The sequence below is a fragment of the Aspergillus bombycis genome, assembly GCF_001792695.1.
Source record: "Aspergillus bombycis strain NRRL26010 chromosome Unknown contig00319, whole genome shotgun sequence".
Taxonomy (NCBI): Eukaryota; Fungi; Ascomycota; class Eurotiomycetes; order Eurotiales; family Aspergillaceae; genus Aspergillus; species Aspergillus bombycis.
In genome coordinates this window covers 1-1,916 of record NW_019170320.1, presented here as the reverse complement: position 1 = coordinate 1,916, position 1,916 = coordinate 1, and the positions used below count along the sequence as shown (strand labels likewise).

General features: G+C 46.1%; 1 protein-coding gene across 1 annotated transcript; it reads right to left on the bottom strand.

Moving 5' to 3' along the window:
* Nucleotides 1-779: 779 nt before the first annotated feature.
* Nucleotides 780-1,877, bottom strand: ABOM_012238 (uncharacterized protein; the record flags this gene model as incomplete). The annotated part of the gene is made up of 5 exons (XM_022539365.1): nt 780-929; nt 974-1,405; nt 1,455-1,527; nt 1,654-1,707; nt 1,786-1,877. Coding segments are annotated over 5 exons (801 nt in total), but the record flags the coding sequence as incomplete, so codon positions are not given.
* Between the last annotated feature and the right edge of the window lie 39 nt (nt 1,878-1,916).

Below are 1,916 nucleotides of genomic sequence, written 5' to 3'. Positions count from 1 at the left end.
AAAGTTTGAATAGGAGAAAAGGTAAAAAAAGACAAAATCCAGCATTACGTGCTATGGTAGCTTATAAAGTCAGTACATTTGTAGTGCCTCCACGTTCGTTTCGGGTGGAGTAACAGATGTTCTTCTAGCCAAGGGGCTGATAAAATGCCAGTATCACGTGATGAAGAATGGTCATGTGGAGCTGTGCATGTATACTTCGTTCATTACTATACAGGTCGGCAATGCCAAGGCCTTGTCCACCACTATTTCCCGACGATTCCCATAGCTCATCATCAGTCCACATATAGCTAACAGAGGGAGAAAGAACACCTAGATTAAGTTTTGAAATGTGATAGCAAGAAAAAAAATCTTTTAATCGGTCTTTCTCATGCCCAGACTATGATGGATTAGGCGGAATGGACTGACTCCGCCTGAAGTTGTCCAATGAGATAATGTGCTCTCCTCCGACCAATACCAGCCAAATGCCTTGGGATTTTTATCCAGCTATGGTCAACCGTGATCGTTTTACGCCTTAAACGTTTTGTTCTATATTCATTACCATCTGAGGAAAGAATTAGGCATGCGCCAAATCTACTTTGGTGGAGTAGGGGGGCCAATAAAACCAATCCCAACATTCTTAGTGACCAAGTATCTATTGTTAGGTGAGCATTTATTTCCAAATGAAGTCGGCGATAACTTAAAATTTAAACAGAAAAGGGCCCAAAAACGTAAACAATAAGGGACGGCATCCGTGGAAAAGGACACCACTCTCAGTGCCGACGAAAGTGTACAGATTCCAGCTACGTATATAAAGTATCCATCAGGCCTTTGCTGCTGAACTCCTCGTCAAACTTATCGTTCGCCTTTGCTGCATTTTCTAAGTACTGATACGTCACTTGTGACTTATCGACCGCAGCCAAGGCTTGCGCGATAGAAACAAGATTTTTAATCTAGGGTAGAACCAAGTCAATAAAAGCTGGGACATAATCATTACGTTGAGACACACATCGCGGCCGTTCAGCTTCGTGGATGCCAGGCGATCGAGCTCGCTGGGTTCGACGACAGGCGGGCCTTGCGCAGTACGAGCGTCGGCAAGGAAGCTTGTCAAAATTCCCCGTCGCGCATCCTTGGTCAAATCGGCGTATTTGATCTTTAGATGAATACGGCTCAGAACAGCTTCTTCAAATTCCATCACGCGGTTGGTGGTGAGAAAGAGGAGGCCTTCGTAGTATTCGAGCTTCCGCAGGAAGATGGTCACCAAGCGGTTGTGATTACTATGGTAGGATGCACGGTTATCCATGAACACACCCGCTTCGTCTATTAGAATGGTTGCATTGAAGTGCTTCGCGATGTGAAAGATTCGATCAAGCACCATGTCCAATTGAAGGGGATCATCATGATCAGCGATCAACTCGCCGGCAGAAACCTACATAGTGAGCACAGCACCGAGAATTAATTGAAATGGCTGCATATACCGAATAGAGGGGGACTTGGAAATATTCGGCAGTTGCCTCGACAGTGAATGTCTTTCCGACCCCCGGCACTCCGCTGTGGCACAGGTTTGGTCAGAAATACGTTTCAGGTGCCTTCAGCCTTCACGGTTCAACCTTTCGCCACCAACTACAAGTGGATTCTAGTCGTCACGGTAAGTAGCCTCTAACCAATATAGCTAACTGACCGCAAAGCTCCTTGGACGAAGCCCGGGCGTAACACTTGGAAGCAGATACCCTGTCCTAGAGTATCACTGAGGCGGCCGTATGTGACTTACGAGCGTTCATTCTCCCTCTTCTGGCTGTTCGAGAGTACATCACACCGGACACCAGTGGCTTCTTGTCTCCAGGTTTGTACCGTAAATAGCTACCTGGTAGGTAGAAGCTCAAAAAGGACCTGGTGTTACACTATTATATTAGTCAGGAGAGAGTATCAGCTAAAATGGC